At 36.5% G+C, this 18,441-nt stretch overlaps 2 protein-coding genes across 4 annotated transcripts in view; one reads left to right on the top strand and one right to left on the bottom strand.

Moving 5' to 3' along the window:
- The window catches only part of LOC105193131 (protein phosphatase 1 regulatory subunit 3C-B), a 29,357-nt gene extending 15,317 nt beyond the window's left edge, over positions 1-14,040 (top strand). For all 3 annotated transcript variants that reach the window (XM_039459207.1, XM_011157475.3, XM_039459208.1), the window contains 4 exons: positions 2,215-2,457; positions 3,666-4,187; positions 4,659-5,161; positions 10,882-14,040. In XM_039459207.1, the coding sequence (XP_039315141.1) occupies positions 2,221-2,457; positions 3,666-4,187; positions 4,659-4,835 (936 nt within the window). In that variant the 5' untranslated portion in view covers positions 2,215-2,220 and the 3' untranslated portion in view covers positions 4,836-5,161; positions 10,882-14,040. The remainder of the gene's footprint in view (positions 1-2,214; positions 2,458-3,665; positions 4,188-4,658; positions 5,162-10,881) is intronic.
- An 8-nt stretch (positions 14,041-14,048) lies between these two features.
- LOC105193127 (serine protease snake) lies at positions 14,049-17,735 on the bottom strand. The gene is made up of 6 exons (XM_011157468.3): positions 17,250-17,735; positions 16,124-16,278; positions 15,494-15,600; positions 14,968-15,221; positions 14,720-14,889; positions 14,049-14,367 (listed from the first exon to the last, which is right to left on the bottom strand). The coding sequence occupies exons 1-6, from the start codon at positions 17,341-17,343 to the stop codon at positions 14,200-14,202; spliced, it is 948 nt and encodes a 315-aa protein (XP_011155770.1). The 5' UTR covers positions 17,344-17,735; the 3' UTR covers positions 14,049-14,199.
- Between the last annotated feature and the right edge of the window lie 706 nt (positions 17,736-18,441).

The raw sequence follows: 18,441 nt of genomic DNA, 5'->3' as shown, positions 1-18,441 counted from the left end.
AATGCTTCCTGACTAGACCAAGCTTGTCTGAATTAAAGCAAGAATTTTTAAAAATTTTGTGCAGTACTCAATATATTATAATTACATTGATTACCTGCATATTATACTTTTATTATACTTTTATCAAACATACAATGAAGACTTAAAGGTCATGTCGCTTACGTTTAAATGTCCAATAATAATAAGTTAATAAGCGTTATGTTACATTAATTAGCCGCATATTATTTATATAGCTTCCAAGTGTACACATAAATCGCCGCAGTTAAACCTCTTCAATTACTCCGATCACTTGTTAGTTATGACTTTGTAGCTTTACTCGGTCGATTTAGTTCAAGTGAGCCGCACCTTTCTTGCTCTATCAAAAAAAAATATATATATATATTGCACTACTCCTACAAAGTGTTTAGCGAAGATGCATTTAGTTCTGCTAACAGTATTTGCAACTTGTTGGAAACTATGTTATACCTATAATTGAGGAGATAACGTCGTGCTGAGATTTAAAACGCGTCCATGCGATTCATGGTCTGCCGATTCTCTGCCGTTTGGTTTCGGTCTGGTACCTATTCTGCATGCGTATTGCGTCTCGAGGCCTGGTTCACCCGGAACCAGTCCCCAGAAAAGGAAGAGCGGCTCGCCGGTTCACCGCATCTGAGAGTCGTAATTCTACCCCGCGAGTAACTTGATTACGCGTATAGTATAGTACATGTGCGCTAGCGCACAAAAGCGTACTCTCTAAATGTCGTAGAGTAAAACGTCGCTCTAACAGAGTGAAAATTAAACTCGTACAATTTTTTGAATATTTTGCCTCTCTACGAGACAGAAATCGTAAGCGTCATTCTATCTTTGGAAAACACATGGTTTGATTATATCTTTCTAATATTTAATTAATAAAAATACCAAGCAAATTCTTATATAAAATTATTTTATACATTTTTTTGAAATTTTGACAAGTGATGAATATCTGTTAAATATTCCTGAAAGGAAAATCTAGATAATCTTTATTACATCCTCTATATCATTTTTATTTAAAAACATTTTAATAAGATGCAATAAATCTTACTTATGTCGCCGGATTATGATAACCTTTAATCACTCGTGCTGTTCATTTTTTAACTAATGATATCATATTTTATCTTAGAACAAAAATGTGTGTACGTAACACATAAGATAGATCATTTTGCAAGACACAATGCATACGAATAAATGATTGGCATCGTGTCTGACCACGAATGACGTACAAGATAATAATTGATAATTCAGCAAAATACGTTAATGAATTATGTGCGCTTATCACAAAAAATTCTTAAGGTATAAAGGTATTTTTGTTGCTAATGTAAAGATATTATAACTTTTTTCACTGTAAAGAATGCGATTAGTCGATAAATATAAAAGTGTCGCGCGTATTGGCAACTAATTGGCATTGATATAACTATATAAATACTTTTAATGACTCCATGCGGATCCACGTGATCTGAGGATGATCCAAGCAGTTGAAATTTCTGGCAGACGAGAAACGAGCCTTACAATTTTAAATGCTATATCGTTCGTAGATTTCGCCCACGACGTGACGAAATTAACGTTAACGGTGTCTCGACGTCAATAAATTGCAGGCGCCAGAGTGCCATTAAAAGAATTATTAAGCAATACATTTTCAATCCCGTCCGATCTTTCGTGTGTAGCGACTGTCACCTCTGCAGTTTTACAATTTTATTCATGAAAGTATAATTAGCATGTATGCAAAAGAGAATATCGCTCGAAATTCCTTTTTTGCAGGTAAAAATATATTTTCTAAAATACATATTTATGAAACTCCTATTTGTTTTGTGACATTTTTTTGTGTAAAATCTACGAAGGATTAATCTGCAATCTTTTATAAACAAAAGTGCCTTTTATGACATTATAGTCGTATGTCATAATCCCCTTTCTATCTCACAAACGCATCTTTTTCTTTATCAAATTGTAAATTACTAAAATTCTTTTTATATACTCAATGAACTTTTACCTGTAAGATAATTGGTACAATCTGATATCTAACAAACTTGTGTCCATAAAAACTATGTCACGTTGATATCTAATAATTATGAGTTATTTTAAGAAAATGAAACGTTATTCCACCATTTCCTCTACTTTTGGATATAAGAATAATATTTACTAATATCAAGATTGTTTGTGTATGTACGACAATTGCAAAAAATGGACATTTTTCTTTCACAGGTCTAAATGTGTTCGATAGCGATGCCGGCCGAACTGATTCTGCACAGCCCCCCGGTGTACAGCTCCTTGCTGTACGGCCCCTTGGTAGTCACGGCGCCCACGATCACCAGCCGATCGATGCCGCCCAGAATTAGGCCGTGCCTCTCTTCGGGATCCTTATCCCTGGATTCACTGCGAAACAACGATGGCAAGCAAAAGAAACGGGTGGTGTTCGCTGACGATCGCGGCCGCCCTCTCACACAGGTACTTCTACAATTTTTCCCCTTTTTTTCCGTCGAGATAAATTATATGACACAAAAGTGGTCTTGATATATGTGTATGACAGATAAATTTGATTTTATCTTACCCATTACAACACTCGCGGAGCGATGCATCGCTTCTTCGATAAGTATAAAAAAAGAACTCATAATGTTAATAGCTAAATCATTTGCTGTATCATGAATCAAAGGTCAGAAAATTTCAACCATCATTCGTTCGCAAGTTGGAATACGCAGTATTAGTTTACTTTTGAAAAGCAAATAACGACGAAGATAGATAAAACCAATACTATCAGCGATGAATCAAACAACGTTCTTTACTTTGTACTTTTAAATTTTGTTTGAAATTATTTTTACCGAAGTAGCGCGATAATATCTAGTTTGAGGCCCACGAATCGTGCCTAAGTGGCAAACAAAATTTTTAAAAATATTTTTACAACATATGAAAATTATTTTTAAATATGTTAAAAATAATGGTTTAACTCCCCTTTATTTCATTAAAAAAAAAGAGTTTATTTTAACAAGAGGATAATTTTTAACGTTTGGAAAATTTTTTTTCAAGTGTTGAAATAAACGTTTGTTAAACGTTAAAATTACCTATTCATACAATAACTATTTTTTAAATGAAATAAAGGGGACTCAACCCATTATTTTTAAATATTAAAAAAAGTGGTTTCCAAATATTTTAAACATATTTTTAAACACAATGTTGCTGCTTGATCATATTTCACATGTGCGATAGTAGTCACGTATGTTTCTTGACAATTTATACTTTGTGTATATTGCTAAAGTGTATTACGAGCGTGCGAGCTGGATTCAAGTCAAAAGTGAATGCCAAGAGGCATATAATTTACATCTACCTAATATGCCAAGACGTTTGAAAGACGTTTATGATTGTTAAAATTAAATAATAATTATGCAGTTAATATCTAATCGAAGCCACAAATCCGGACTTAATTGCTAATGATACTAAGTTAACAAGAATGTCAATAATTCACAGTAACTTTTTAATAATAACTCGCGTCTTTATTTTACTATCCAAACAAAGAGAATCGCGCGTGGTATATTAATCATCATTATATTACATAATCCAACAGTCGGATTAACATTCCGCGCAAGTCCAATTAACTTATTTTTCCTTTAATTTATCTTATCATTCGATATTTCAATATTTCGTCCGATTTTGATACCTAGGTTCGCGTGATGTCGGAACCGAGCAACGTACCACCACTGTGGAGCACGGCTTACGTGGCCGGCTTGACCGGTGGTCTGTTCAACATGTCGAAGAATCTGAGTCAGGAAGCAGCGCAGGATAGCACGCCTCCGTGGCAGGTCACCTTTCCGCAGCCGGCTAGCGATTACCTCGCTTTTCGGCGTAAGCTCGATCAGGACAACGTCAGTCTGGAGAACGTGATCGTGCGCGAGTCCGAGCAGTGCCTGGTGGGCACGGTGAAGGTACGGAATCTGGCCTACGACAAGGAGGTCGTGGTGAGGGTCACCAGCGACAGTTGGGCGACCCACGAAGACGTGCACTGCACGTACGTGGCGCAACCGGGTTCGCCGGGTCCCCTCATCCTCTACGACACCTTCCGTTTCCGGCTCACCTTGCCGGTAGCGTCGAATGTCATCGAGTTCTGCGTCAGATATCGCACCGACGACAAGGAGTCGTGGGACAACAACGAGGGCAAAAACTATCTGGTTCGCAAAAAGCAGGAGGTAAGCATTTTAAAAAGAGATTATTTAATCTCTCAATATTAAATGTGTATCCGCGACGTCACTTCTATTTGCAGTCCTTGTAACGGTTCACCCGGTGTTCCTTGATTGACGGATTGACATATTTCGTAAAAATTACGTGATTTTATTTACATGCAAGGATCTTTGGATCTTCATCAAATATTTGCTAGGTATAGAGGCGATTCGTCACGTTTCATTGAGTTTCAAGGATATTCATGGTTTAGATGCTCTCTAAGACGTACATACATGTCTGAAAGACGACTATGTACTTTACGCATTACTCAGAGTTATTAAATTTTGGTTTTATCTGTTTGTCTTGTAAAAGTTTTTGCTTCCTTTTTCTCGTATGTAAATTGATGGATTAAATAAGTTCCGAATTTTTATTGAAATTCATTGCTATAATGCGCATTCCAAAGGATTGAGAAACATTAATACCAAATATTAATACTTCAGCCCAGAGTGTCAGCCGCGCGATACGACAACATCCAGACGAAGAAATGCGAGGTGCTCACCAATGGTAACGAGAGGGACGGCATGCCGCAGGTCGCGGATGCTACCAGATTGAACATGCGTACCTGGAGCGAGTTCGCATCCTGGCAGCACCTGGCCAACGACGCGCCCTACTGGTGAGGAGGTCGTGGCCCCCCCTCGTCTCAATATCAAAGTCATGTACGAAGCTGTACAAATTCCTCCAGTTTTTCTCACCTCGGCAACTTCGCCGAGACGTAGATCACGCGGGACCGCGAGCCGGTGGCATCTCGCGAGGCACGTGAGTCGCCAGGGACGTGGGAACGAGGAGGAATAAACGCGAGGACGCGAGGAGAGAAGCTGTGCGACGATCCGAATTGAGAACGAGGAAACAAGAACACGCGTGCGGGAGAAAAACAATCGGGGAGGCTGATAGCGCGAGCGATGGTGCCGGACGACTCTGAGCGTCGGATAACGCAATCTGCACGGTAAGCTCCGATTCTCCTCTTATCTTTTTTTATTTCGTGTAAGAGTACGTCGCGAGTTTTAGCGCTTCTTTTCGCGATGACCTGGAAGAAACGGGCGATAGAACAAATGCTTAAGCGAGTGTTCTGAATAAGCACCAAACGTTCGCGATAAAACTGCGTGACGCACATGGCAGTTTTTCTAAAATTATTATCTGTGTTATACTTAGGACAGCGCATATTCACACATGCATTATATTTCTTCCTTTAATTTTTATAACTTCTTATAGATTTTTTTTTAATTATTTCGCTGGAATAGAAATTCTTCGAATTCTCGGACGTATCGAGTTTCCTAACACGTTTCGCAAATTTGATTTCTCGGCAACTTTCACTGTCATGCTCGTCGCTGAACGGATCTATTCGAGTATTCGTATCTTTACACTCCACATGCTTAAAATGGGACGTATTATTTTTATAAATTGATAAAAAGCAAAGTCATGCAGTTTTATCTATACTGATGTATCATATTTGAATTTTAATTAAGCAGTAATATCAGCGAGATATTTCGCGGCACGTGGCCTCTTAAATATAATACGCACTTGAATTTTAATGTAGTGTGTTTCACACTTACGAGAACGTTACTTGTTCAAAGTTCAACAAACGTGGAAAAGTATATTTTAAAAAAAGACACAATAAATAATAAAAAAAATTATACGTTATAATGAATAACTTCCCCATCAAATTTGCAATCAAATACGCAAAACATGATTACATAAGAATCAAGAGTAAATAAAAATTAAATAACTTTTAAACCATTTGCTGAATTGTGCTCAAATTTTACACAGATGCTCAAACGTAACACTAGAATATTCTATGAAATTTTTATACTTTTGATAATGTTTCGATGTGACCCATATATCTTTAAAGTCTTTTTTCTTCTATAACGAAGGAAAAATTTAACTTCTCTTTTTAAATTCTCTTGATGTAACATGAAATATGAATAGAAACTTCCGAGTTAAAATATTAGTCTAATTATATACGTATATATATTTTTTTTTCAAACATTTTAAAGAAGAAAAAAACATTACGATATTAGAAAGTAAAGATTCATTGGTTCCACTCTCTGAACTTACGCCGACAGTTCTATCTATTTACGTCGTGCGCGTACAAACGGAATAGTACCACGATCTCACGAGCTATTATTATCCGACAAACGCAACGAGAGTTTCTACTCGAGAATAGCCGAAAGCTCCAAGCAGAGCGAAGCGCCTTCCACCGCGTTATCATTCCGGCGGTTTCGCAATCGCGCGTCTCGATCGATCGATCGGGCGGCGCGATCGCGAAATCGCGGCACCTCGCAAAATTTCGAACGGCCTTTCTCGCCGCCCGAGCCGCTTCGGACTTTCTCTCTATAAATAACTATAGTCGACTGGCGACGTCGTCGTGTGCGAGACAAGCACGATAACGGTCCCGCCGACGATGAGAGTCGCGCGACTCTAATCGCCTTAACGAAAGGTTGTTACCACGCGACGGCATGACACGCCGATTTCATTCCCTCCCGCATCCTCCTTTCATCACTCGGTCTTCCCTCCCTCTGCCCTCTGCCCTCTCGTGTCGTCGCCTTATAGATCCATCGTATGATGCATAGGGTATAAAAAAAATTGTAGGATTGTATCGCGAGCGCGAAAATAAAAAAGCTATTTCTTCGTACGAAATTTCCTCCTCGGCTCTTGAAGACGAACGGAGAATGAAGCTGTTTGTGTAATCGGTTAGAACAAAAGTCGAATAAAATTCACCCCTTTTATTTATTTACTTTTCAATGAACTTTTAACGATTTAAGTCCCAGGCCTCCGATGCATTCCGTATCAAAAATTAAACTCGTGGAAAGGCGGAAAGATCTTTTCGCCAAAACACAAAGTGTTAAAGATGTGTGTTACGAATTCGAGAGAATCAAGCTGGATGCGTCCAATAAGCGAGCCGAGTATTAATCTTTCGATAAATGTTATATAAATAACACTGAAGTCACGAGTGAATGAAGGGGAGACCGGCCCACGTGGTATCGTTGGGGCGATAACTTTTAATCGCTTCTTCTGGGGGCAGCGTGTCTGTACATATTTACACATACATTCATTCACCCTGTTCGCGTTTTCTTCTCCCTCGTGTGCCAGTAGTACAAACATTACTGTGTTTTTCTGAAAGGCACGCCGCGATTCGTTTAACGATGTTCCAAGGATACTCTTGCACTCTTGCATTCGAGGCGCAAAGATCTGGCAGTCGCTCGCAGATCACCGCGTATCACCGCGTTCGAGGCTTGACAAGTTCTAGTTGACAAGGTTTGCAGATCGTTTTCACGGCCAAAAAGGACACGACGCGTCCTTGACACACTTGCCCATCAGCACCTCGTTTCGTGCGCGCTGTTACAAGTATAACAAACAAAACGGATCTTTTCCAAGCGCGAAATGTCCTCGACCCTTATCTGTCGAGGTACGCGAGACGTGTCAAAGAGACAGATTTGCGTTTGGTTCGACTCGTTCGACGGCTCCGTTCGAGTTTTGCAAAACTCGACCCTGGTGCGAACGCGTTAACCCACTTTGCCGCTAAATCGATCTATATTTGTGGCGCAACGCGCTTTCCCGCGGACGATTCTGTTTGGCAACGAAAGGAACAGGTGACTTTAATGCCTGTGTTTTCAGGCATTGTGACGAACGGAGAGAATAACTGCGTAAGAAAACCGCGAAGAATTACGGTGCTTTTCCAGATGTAACTGGTGCACTGAAGGACGAATTATTACATTTTAATAAACATTTATTGGAATAGTACTGATGAAATATTTACTAAACATAAATATATATTTATTTTGTATAAAATTCACTAATTTAATTTAAATATATTATTTTTTTTTATAGAGTAAATACTTATGTACCGTAAGTAAATATTTTACTGGTACTGTTTGAATAAATATTTATTGTAATTTAAAAACTTTTTTCTCAATGTAATCGTCGAATACAATAATTTTACGATTGAAGAAGTCTGGTCGACGAATAACTCTGAAATTTTATTTTGTAAACGTATTAAGATTTTTCTGCGAATACGACTTTTATTTCATTGATGATCTGCATCGGTTTTTCCGTAAAATTCTGATCTTAAATATTCGCACATTTTGGGCTAACAAAATATATCAGAGAGGTTTCATGTGTAAATTTAAATCTCAGAGATATTTTCGATTATTTTAGAATTATTAAAATATTTTCTTTTTATTGAAACGTTGAATTACATTTTTCGTACAAGTTATAAAGAAATTTGAGAATTAAAATATATCAATGACATATTTTAAAAGACGTGGTTTACCTCGACAATATCATTCATTATCCCTGTGAATATAAGTAAAGGTACCTCGAATACAGGCACTACTCTAGATTTCTCAATGAATATGAATAAAAATATTTCCCGCGTGGAAACCTGCTCTTAAAAATTTGACTCGCTACGTTAGCACTGTCTCTCGCCTTTCTCTTTTTACCGTTAGCTATTTTTAACACTTATTAGCTTAATTACATTTATTACTTCTTATTAATATAATTTATTACTACACTTAGGTATTTTTAAAATAGCACTTGTTAATTATTCAGTTGTGATATTTGATTTCTTCTTAAAGATGTCACTGCAAATAAATTTTTTCCTTCACTGAAAATAAAATGTTTTATGTATTCAAGTAAACGTATTTATTTTAACATTATTTTCTCGATCGATCCAAGTAAATATTAGCTAGTATAAAATAATTTATTTTTAAATTTGGAAAATATTTTTTAAATAATTAATAATCAAACCTAGATCGCATTTTATGTACAATACAAATTAAAGATGAGATGAGGAGGCCTATGTATACTGTAATTTCATAGCAGGATCCTAGAGCTAAAATGTTTTTTATGTGATTTTATGATTTCTGATTCTTTTGAACTGTGTGCCGTCACTTTCGGATTCAAGCACAGCTCTTACAATTAGATTGATATTTTTTAAATCAAGAAAATGATGTTACAGTAAATTTATTTACTTAAACATAAAAGTTTTTTTTATTGTAATTACAATCCACACTGCAGTTCTTATTTTCGAACAGTATCTGGCATCGCTTGACAACATCCGGTAGGATTTACGACTCTTTTGATGCCAAACGATCCGATGGCCTCTTTAACCCTCAGATGCAGCATCCAATTATCACCTTGTTAAAAATTTTGTACACGACGCAATTTCTGATAATAACAACTAAAAGCTGTACACATTGGTCTCGGGGGTACAACGCGCGATACGATAAATATAAGCCAGCATATAATTTCTCGGTAATTTGATATCACTGTAGTCGCATGTGCATGATAAGCGGAGCTGCAGGAGTCGCTTTAATTCTCGAAGTGCATCAGAGGATTGAACTCTCGCGAGCGAGCTCTTTTTATCTGCACGTTTCTCGGCATTGAGACAGTTTAGCTATGAATTGTATCTCCGGTGCAGAGGAAGTGCGCGACTCCTGAGATATCCTGTAGACATTATTCGAGGCGTGGTTGCGAGAAGTAGTGGTGCAGGATCGTATACCGCGCGTTCGTGCCGCGCCGCGGTCACGCCGTGTGGTGCCACGCCTTGAGCACCGAGAGCGAGAAAGAGAGAGGGAGAGGAAAAGACGAAAAAAAGGGAAAAAAAAGGAAAAAGCTTTAAGACGTCTAGACGCGTGGGACGGACCGGGGTAATCTCGGCTTCTCGACAACCTCGAGCGGTTGCTCGCTTGTTCGCGCGGTGTTTGCGCGCGTTCCCGCATATGTAATATATACCTACGCGCGCGACACGCGCATTCCGTGTCGCTGAGAAAAAGGCAGCCGTCTTAATTGCCGAGCATTGTTAAATGCTCGCCCCTCCCTGGAAATCACAGTCGGCGGTCGCCGAGACCACTCCGACGCGTTTCAACTCCGTCGCCGAAACCCAAAGAGCTTTCAATCGTGTTCGGTCTGTGCCGACAGAGTAAAAAGAATATTAAATCTTTTAAATACGTCTACTTAGCATATGTAACTGTAATTCAATATTACATAAATTAAAATGAACATCTCTGATAGAAATCTAAACGATTAATCAATTCTCAAAACTCGATGCAACGACACGCTGTGCATTTCAATTGCGAACGTTTGGATCGATTGAACTTACCACAATTTGTAATATATAATTAATTCCCTATTTAATCTTATTTTATAATTGCAGAATTTTAATCATAGATGCAGATTATTAAAAATACTATGCTTTGATTAATCGTATTTTGTTGAGATTAATCGTACTTTATTTCTATTAAAATTCAATATAGAACTGAGGGTTTGAGCACATTTATCATTTTACTATTCCAATACCATATTTACTTTTTGTCGCAAATTTTTTAATGATGCACATTCAAGCAAACAAAAACAAATTCAAATGAATTGAAAATTACAATCTATTTTAATTTATCCGAGTTCGCGCTTAAGAGTCCCTGAGTATTTTTAGATTTAAGTGGACTCAAATTGATTGAAATACGAAATGAGCCATTCATCATGTTGAGTTCATATTATTTTTGGATTCAAAAGGTCTGAAGCGCGAACTCGAAAATAAATCTAAAAATAAATTCATTTCTATCCATTTTAATTTATTTTCGATCGAGCACTTCCGGCTTTGATATTTATCACTCCAGTCGAACGATAATATTATACGTATTATCTTATCATATATTGTTATTGTTTCAGATCCCAGCATCCGCTCATCGTACGATCGGTTCATCGAGATTATCCAGCGTTCACCTCCGCAGCTGTAACGCCAGCAGCCACCAGCATGAACATCGTCGTCGCACGTTATCTTCTCGAACGTCCTCTTCTTCCTCTTCCGCTTCCTCATTCCTGGGATTTTCGGCCCGCCTGTTCGGACAGGAGTCCGTCGGGGTTTGAGCTTCCATTCTCGAGTCGATCCATGTCTCGCTGGTCTCGTCATATCGGCCATTGTTAGAGTTCTGTAAGCTTTCTCCATTTCTTCCTTTGTACACTTCTTCCTCTATATCCCTTTCTTTTTTTTTCTTTCTCTCTATCTTCCATTTCTTCCTCTCCAGCACTCTTGACACGATCCTTTCTGCGGAACATAAACCGTCGACCGAGTGTGTCAATTATTTTTTACGAGCATAACGGAACACTGAAGACTGTAGGTCTCGTCAAGTCTCAGTGCACACTGAAAGAAAATGTTTTATGTTCAAGTAAATATATTTATTTTAACATCATTTTCTTGATTTAAAGAAATATTTTTTAATTAAAAAAAAATTAATTTATACTGACTAATATTAATTTAAGTCAAGGAAATATGATATTAAAATAATAAGTATATTTACTCAAACATACAAATCTTTTTTTTCGGTGTAAATAACAGTTTCAAGATTACTGTAATAAAATTACATTACGATGTGCCTTAGGGTGCCTTAAGGAATTATAGAGATTTGTCTTATGGCACGTGTAGCACATTTCATCGCTCAGGCAATGCAAACACGTGAAAACGTACGTGATTTTTGCAAACGTCCGTTTATATGTTCTTTAAATCTATTACTATATGTTATTTGGGCAATGGTATCATCGTTATCGAATCGATGAAAAGTTATGTCGTGAACTAACAACTGAGCATTTGTAGTAGAAGGCGAATACCGCTCGCAATCGATGTTATCAGCGGAAAACGCTCAAATAATAAATCGTTAATGGCAGGTTTATTTTCTAACCGGTGCTATATGCCATTTCCTTTATAGTTCCTCCTTCGATCGTTTCGCGATTAGAGGATAAAATAGCTTCGCATGGTAAACACAAAATTTCGCGCAGTCATGAGAATATCCAAATCGAGCGGATAAACGATACTAGATATGTGTCTTGTGAAATGTTGAACTATTATAATGTAAAGCGCAACTGTATATGCACTTTAACTATCTTTGGCTTTCACCACTCGCAAAGATTTTTTTAACGAAGATTTATGTCTTATATGTACATGTATACTGAAGTAGGCGTATACGCGATACTCGTATGTACACATGCGTTTCGCGGATCATCTGTTTGCTTGCAGCGGCGCGCTTAAACAAGTGGGCTTAAAAATAAATAGAGCAAACGAATGAGCCGCGATAAAGAGCGGCGAGCGACTCGATTTACAAACAGACACCGTAGCACACGTAATAATCGGTCATTAATTCGTGAATACCAAAAAGAGAAGTTCTATGAGAAATGTGTGTATGAGTCTCGAATTAGCATATGCTCGATATTTTTCTCTGAGACGTGAATCTGAAGAAGACTTGTGTATACTGTTTCGATTGTTGAAACGTTCATCAGCCTCGTTCAGATATTGTCGAGTCGATGGTCAACGTGCTCACTGGGAACATTCGAACGTTACTTTCGCGAAAACTCGGAACGGAGGAGCGGAGCATTTAATGCTGTGAACGCACGCACTGAACCTTCAGACGTGATACTTTGTGGCACCAGGCATCTCTTACCGATCGTTTCTTATCTTGCATCTAGCAAGCTTCCTTATGTGTAGAGTATCGAGGTTTCTTTGAAGTCACTTCTGACACTCTTCCCTAGCACGCTCAAAGCGCTGCCAGTTGGGTGCCTGTGCTCCTTCAAAAGTCTCTCGTTTGAAATTAAATGCATGTCTCTCTAGTTAGTGTGTGGCTGACGCGCATGAAAATACAATGCCACCCGCGTTGTTGAACGAAAGCAACGTTCGAATGCTCAGCGATCTGAGTTATGCTTTCGCGGTGAATAAGAGAGTGCTTTGAGTTTGCAGAATTGCTGGAAGAAACGTCGGCATACGGCTACGAGAGACAGCAGAGATTTTACCCGATGATTTGCAGGCGCCGATCTACGCGTTCTGTAAATTGGATCCTGCTAGCAATATCTTAAAAGGAACAGCTTTCTCTGCTCTTCGGAATTTTTCAAAGTTCTCTTCTTCAAAGTGGATAAAGATTGATACTCCACTATCGCGTTACGCTTTCTCAGCGAGTCTTTTAACGTCAAATCTTCTGATGAACGAACACCTCCGTTACTTCTCTTATGCGTTATCTTTCCTTTTCTTCTCTTTGATTCTTCCTTCGCTCTTCCTATTTTCTTCGCTTCTTTCATCTCTTCGCGCTTCGATGCGGAGTATTAAAAGAAGCTTTGCAAACAGATGTACCGGAAATACGTGGGATGATTGGTAGTTTGTCGCAAAGAAGCCAGTTTGTGCACCGGTACTGCCGCTACAAATCGAGTTCGCGTCCGTCGATCGCTGATGAGTAAAACGAGACTTCGCGCTCGCGCGTGTACATACTTATACACGTAATTTCCTTTCGAGAGCCGTAAGACTGATAACTTAAATCATACATAATGTAAATAATATGCGCACTCATTACGGTTTTTAATTACGTCTCGATGGAAGTTTTAAGCATCTCTTATCTTACTAGACGATTACCGAGATATTTCTTCTAATAAGCAGATCGCATCTCTGTAGATTTTTTTATCGCGTTGTGAGTCCTCGTTCTCTGTTCCGTATTCTTACTTGCCACTTGTAATATTTATTAATAGTTTTTATGTATCTCCCAATATATATATACTGGACATACTATAACACCTGTTAAAGTTATAGTTGTGTCGTTTTTATCTCCTTTTATCCGAATTGTGTGGGGTTGAATATCATTCTATTTTTACAGAGCGTATTATTCATTAGATATTGTATACATTTTATCATTGTTGGTTATTATTAATTAGAATATATCCCCTGTGTAAATAAATAAGTTGCAGATGTTCCTTAAACTGGATCGTACGTACTATATATTGATTTGGGTACCGTGTATTGTAAATACCGATGAACAACTATTATCTCTTTTGTAATAAAAGTTACAGTAATGATTATGTGACGATTTTGTCTGTAATTCTTTTATTTCAATTATTCCTCAATTCTCACCATCTTGATATAACTTTACACATGATTATTTTTGCCATTTGAAACCAATCGAATTCAATTTGAAAGATCGCGCGTTCCGTTTATCGATACGCTTCCGTGTTCGATTTTTACGGCCAAACCGTACTCTCAATCCAATCGAGATAAGAACTGACTCGGGTGTATATCGCGGGCGAGTCTTTGAAGGCGCAAAACTTGCCGAAGCTCGTCACACCCACGACGCTGTACATGCAGTATGGTTCCGAAAGAATTCTTTGTAACGGACCACCACTATCGCCCTGCAAATAATATTACATTAGACTCTATTCCAATTCTTTCTCAATCCTTTAAATATATAATCTTTCAAATATGTGATTGTATTTAAGTAAGTAAAATTTACCAAATGCAGTTAAAGCGAACATATTATTTGCATCTGATTTATAATGTTTAATTACCTGTCTCTATTTTTTAAATCTTTTATATATACAATTTTTTTTTAATTAATCTTGTGGACTTTGAAAGTCAAACTGTCCGAAGATAAATGAAGAAATAGATGTAAAATTACTAATTTAAAGAATACAAAAGATATTTTTCAAACTATTATGTTAAAAAATAATTGGCTCAAAAATAATTTTAAGCAATTCTTCACACCTGGCATGTGTCTTTTCCTCCCTCCATTATGCCGGCGCAAAGTAAGCTCGATATCAAGCCATCGGGTAATCGTCGAGTGCCAAGATCTTCAGCGTAAGCTTCTTTACATTTATCTTCCGAAATGTAGTTTAACTGGACTTTCATCAATTTGTTGCTACCGATATTGGACTCTATACATTATGTCACTTTATATCTCTCAATACGCAAAAAAATAATGTAAAATAATAAGATGAGAGACTTGGACTAACCGTAGGATGTTTTCCCAAATCCAGAAGCGATAGCGCTTTTGCCTGGTATCTGGGAGTTTACTTCAAGGCACGTAGGTCTCACTCGAGGATTCAATTCTAATGGACGATCGAGCTTCAGTAACGCTATGTCGTGATATCTAATTGATGCCTTGTAATCCGGATAGGTAATTCTTTCCGCGACATCTCTCTCCTGCATAGAATCGCCCGGATTCGTTAGGTCAATTAATCCGGCTCGCACTTTACTTGCGGGACCCCTGAGAAGCATATAGATAATATTACATTAAGAAAAAAATTGTTAACTTGACTAAATTCTTCAATTTAATTAAATTTCTTTAGTTTAAATATTATTTATGTTTATAATGTAATTTTTTATTATTTGAGTATTCAGATCTACTGTGACTGTTGTCAATTTTAATTATTTAATTTTCTATGTATTCGATGTCCAAAATTATGACAAAATCATTAGTGTAATGATGGCGAAAGATGCAACAGAATAATTGTAACTCAGCTGTTGCTATTGCATTACTTGTCCGGAGATTCCATACAGTGCGCAGCTGTCAGAATAAAATTCTCGGAAATGATACTTCCTCCGCATTGCCAGGATATGTCGCTTTTGCCATAACCGATCACTGCCTATGATATGAAAAATACTGTTCCGATAATTACTTTCATGACCAAAGCAATACATGGAAATCTATTATACTTATCACATGGGTTTTTCAAACATCGCACATTTTAAGAAAGCAAATAAAAGCGAATGCAAAGCACACCGCGTATGTCACAATTACAAAGTAAAAATTATTAAACAAAATGTATACTTATTAAATTATTTAATAAAAAATAATATTTAATATTTAAAATTCTCTATTTTCAAAAATAGAAGGCACACAATTTTTATAAAATATATTTTACACATATTAAATTTCATATTTTTTCTACGTATTTGTAATTACATAATTTAATTACAAGAAGCATATATTTTATATCACATAACAATTAATGATATTGTTTTTTATGAGTTTTTAAGTGATCAAAATTTTGAAGATAATTTTCTTTATCTACTGATGTTTTTGCAACATGTTTATTACATTGGCGACATTATGTATATTTTTCTAATTATTTTTGCAATCACAGCAATAAATGTGTTTATTCTTACCATGTGCGGAAATTCCGCATGTTTCGCTTGGACTCCGCCGATGATTAGAGGTGTCTCAATGATGGCGCATCGGGAAACTTTATTCGAGCCGGCATTGATGCGCAAAATCGGCGAGTTCTCGGTCTCGTAAACCAGATTGGCGTATTCCTTACATTCTAAAGAGGAAAAATACAATTATGTGAATAACAATTGTAGTTAAAAATGGACAGGGATGACCGTTGCAATCGACAATTTATGGTACAATTACGATGTGTAGGAATTATGGGAATTAATGTATAGAAATTACTTCATTACTCATTTACACGCGCAATTCTGTGGCCGGCAAAATGCATAGCTCATCGATTTATTATCAAACGTCATGATTACTTAATCACGCGTCTCCACGAGATGCGCATCTATTTACGCGAATGTTGTTCGTCTAAAGTTACGCGTGTTTCTTGTAATTTCAAAGCGAATATTCACAATGAGAGGTTCTAAAAACACTTAACGATATCGATTTAACAAACATTACATATTTCGCTGAAGCTATATAGACTTGCAATGCAAATTGTGTAATAATAATGATTTATTTTTAAATAACAAATAAAATTAAACTTGTCTTTTTTTTTAAAGTTGTATGGAAGATTCGATTCTGATATATAACAAAACATGAAGTCAACGCTTAAATCAGAGACTTATAATCTTTCGTTTTTTGTAAATTTTCACAGCTTTCAACTTTGTAAAAATAAATTTCAAAAAAAATTCTTTACATATCAGGTCTTCCATAAAATTAAAAAAAAAATCAACTTTAATTTTTTCTGTGATTAACTATGGAAATTTACGCAAACAAAAAATTAATATAAGTCTTTGAATTAAATGCTACCTTCATTCTTTAGTCACCAAATTTTATTTTATTTAAATAAACATCTAATTAGTCTATTAATCTCATATTTATTGTATAATTACTACGAGCTTTAATACTAAAAGTTATACAGTCACCACTATGAATTCTCTCTTTAATTTCTGCCTCAACAAAATTTGACAAAGAATTAGGATACATTGAGATGATGAGTGTGTGTACATTCTAAATAAACAATTTCTTCGAATCCGATCGCGAATATAACGAAGCAGACAAGCTATCACTAACTTTCGTCACTTTTTCGCGCCACGGAATTCCTGAACAAGATTGTGACGAACAAAGCGATTGCAAGCTCTCTGGGCATATTGCGAATCCAATACATTCGGCGTATCGACACCTTCTTCGAACAAAGGCCTTAATAGCGAATTCTCGCCTTAAGTACAATGGATAACGCGTAACGAAGTGCATGCGGCTTGCGCATGATGAAGTCGTTTATCAACGATTGGCGATCCGTGCATTGAGCTGTCATTAATAATATTACCGCAGCTACGAACAATGACGTATCCGCTGGATTCCTTCTGGCGCGATTCGTAAAATATTTACGTCTGTTTCCAATAAGTAGATATTGTACCTTAATAACTAGCTGCTTCATAGGAAAACTTGTATTCCTACTTTAACCGCATATCATACTCACGCTGGGATAAGCTTCTTTTCATGCGTCAGTTGAATGAAATGTTAACTTATTACAGTAGAGCCTGCCATATCCGAAGTTCCATTATCCGAATACTCAATATTCAAACGTTCTATTTGAATGTTATAACATGTTGTGAAATTAATTTTGTTTTCTTTACGTAAAAAATTTAAGTATTTTTTGACTATATGAAGTCCCTTTTGTTAAAAATTTAAGTTTCTGTTTAAATAAAATTTAATAATAAATAAAAATGTATTTATTCTATTATCCAAAAATTCTCTTATTCGAACAATTTTGTCTCCCTATTATTTCAGATATGGAAGGCTCCACTGTATTTTTAATTCAATAAAAAAGATATATTTATATAAATTTTGAAAATATGAATCTGAAAACAGTTTCTTGTACAGTGGCTAAAATTAATAGATCATTACATTTGTAGCAACTGTGTTTAATCTTCAATATTGCATTTTTTGATATTTTGTGATACAAAATTATTTTATATTTGATAAATTAATTTTTAACTTTTTATAAAACAGAGATAAGTAAAAATTGCAAAGTTTTATCATTCACTCTAAGACGCAATTTGCAAGAATTTTGCTAATCTTATATAAGAAAAGTCGACTTTGAATTAATCAGAAATCGTGCTTAGAAATTCCAGTTATTTAATTCAGAAACCATCTCATTATTATTACTCAAACACGTGCTACTTGCACATTCGCTCATCCTTCCACAGTATGAAACATCCTTCTTGAACGCATAGAATAAATTTAGCATATTTAACACTTTGAT

Source organism: Solenopsis invicta, chromosome 16, assembly GCF_016802725.1.
Source record: "Solenopsis invicta isolate M01_SB chromosome 16, UNIL_Sinv_3.0, whole genome shotgun sequence".
Taxonomy (NCBI): Eukaryota; Metazoa; Arthropoda; class Insecta; order Hymenoptera; family Formicidae; genus Solenopsis; species Solenopsis invicta.
The sequence above is the reverse complement of the archived record's forward strand: the minus strand, read 5'-3'. Positions and strand labels throughout refer to the sequence as shown.